The sequence below is a fragment of the Chinchilla lanigera genome, unplaced genomic scaffold (genome assembly GCF_000276665.1).
Source record: "Chinchilla lanigera isolate Chin_1 unplaced genomic scaffold, ChiLan1.0 scaffold00092, whole genome shotgun sequence".
In the NCBI taxonomy this organism is placed as follows: domain Eukaryota; kingdom Metazoa; phylum Chordata; class Mammalia; order Rodentia; family Chinchillidae; genus Chinchilla; species Chinchilla lanigera.
Window position 1 is genome coordinate 6,641,343 of NW_004955493.1, and position 1,452 is coordinate 6,642,794.

The following is a 1,452-nucleotide window of genomic DNA, read 5'->3' on the forward strand; positions in this document are numbered from 1 at the left end:
CTGTAATCTCAGTGCTTAAGAGGCTGAGGCAGGAGGATTGCTTCGAGTTTGAGACCAGTGAACTACGTAGTGAAACCCTGTCTCAAAAAATATATATAGAAGCCGGGCATGGTGTCACATGCTTGTAATACCAGCACTTGGGAGACTGAGGCAGGAGGATCTTTGTGAGTTCGAGACCGGCCTGGGCTTCAAAGTGAGCTCGACGCCAGCCTGAACTGCATAGCGAGACCCTGTCTCAAAAAGAAAAAGAAAACAAAGTGAGTTCACGACCAGCCTGAATAGTGAGACCCTCTCTCACACACACATATGTATATAGTATAAATGGTAAGTAAATATATGAAGAAATTATTAGTACATGTACTAAACATTGCTGGCCCTTAGAGAAATACAGATTAAAACAACACTGAGATCCCATCTTATCCAAAAAATTGCTGTCAATAAATCAACAACAAATGCTAGTGAGGCTATGGGGACAAAGGAACCCCCTCTGTTGTTGGTGGGAATGGAAACTAGTACAGCCACCATGGAAATCAATACGGGGGACCCTCAAAACTAAAGCTACAAATTCCATTTGACCTAGCTATTCCCCCTCTAGGTTTCTTCACAGAAGAGTTAAAGCCATGATACTACAGTGACTGCATTCCCATGTTTATAGCAGCACAATTCATTACTGCTAAATCTTAGAAGCAGCCCATATGTCCATCAACAGGTGAGTGGATAAAAAGAATGTGCCGGGCGTGGTGGTGCAGGCCTGTAATCCCAGCACTGGGGCGGCTGAGGTGCAGGATTGCTTGGAGTTCGAGATCAGCCTGGGCTACATAGTTTAAGGCCAGCTGAACGGCAGAGGCAGGAGTATCGCTGTGAGTTCAAGGCCAGCTTGGGCTACAAGGTGAGTTTAAGGCCAGCCTGAACTGCATAGCGAGACCTTGTCTCAAAAAGGCAAAAAATAAAAATAAAAAAATAAAAATGCAGGTAGGAGAGGGAGAGGAGGAAAGGGGGATGGAAAAAGGAACTCAGGTGTGTGATACACATGTAGCAATCCCACACGAGGAAGTACATACATGCTGCAGAGATGTGCTAATAAAAAAGGAATATAAAGCATTAGCTTGGCATGGCTATGCATGCCTGAACCCCAGAATTCTGGGAGGCTGAGGCAGGAGGCTTATGAGTTCAAGCCCAGCCTGGGTAATTTAGCGAATCTCTCCCTCAAGGGTAGGCGGGGCAGTGGCTGGGGATAGCTCAGTGCAAAGGAATGCTGTGGTTTAATCCCCAGTACCACTACATAAGAAAGAGAGTTAATGAACTTCCTGGCTATGTGACAGACACCATGGGTATATAAGTACATATTCTTAGCAAGTGCACAGTAAGTTTTATGGGCCAAAGGAGCAGGGGCATGTGTAAGGCTGGCGTGTAGCTCAGTGGCAAAGCACATATTTAGGGTGTGCAAGACCC

At 45.7% G+C, this 1,452-nt stretch overlaps 1 protein-coding gene across 2 annotated transcripts in view; it reads left to right on the top strand.

Annotated features, from left to right (window-relative positions):
• The window catches only part of LOC106146716, a 26,138-nt gene that overhangs the window by 2,886 nt on the left and 21,800 nt on the right, over nt 1-1,452 (top strand). Inside the window, exon 2 of one of the 2 annotated variants that reach the window (XM_013504815.1) lies at nt 596-847. The exons of the other annotated variant lie outside the window; for it this stretch is intronic. Within the exon in view, the coding sequence (XP_013360269.1) occupies nt 596-624 (29 nt within the window). The 3' untranslated portion in view covers nt 625-847. Of the gene's footprint in view, nt 1-595; nt 848-1,452 lie in introns of those variants that run through there. 2 annotated transcript variants of the gene reach the window in all.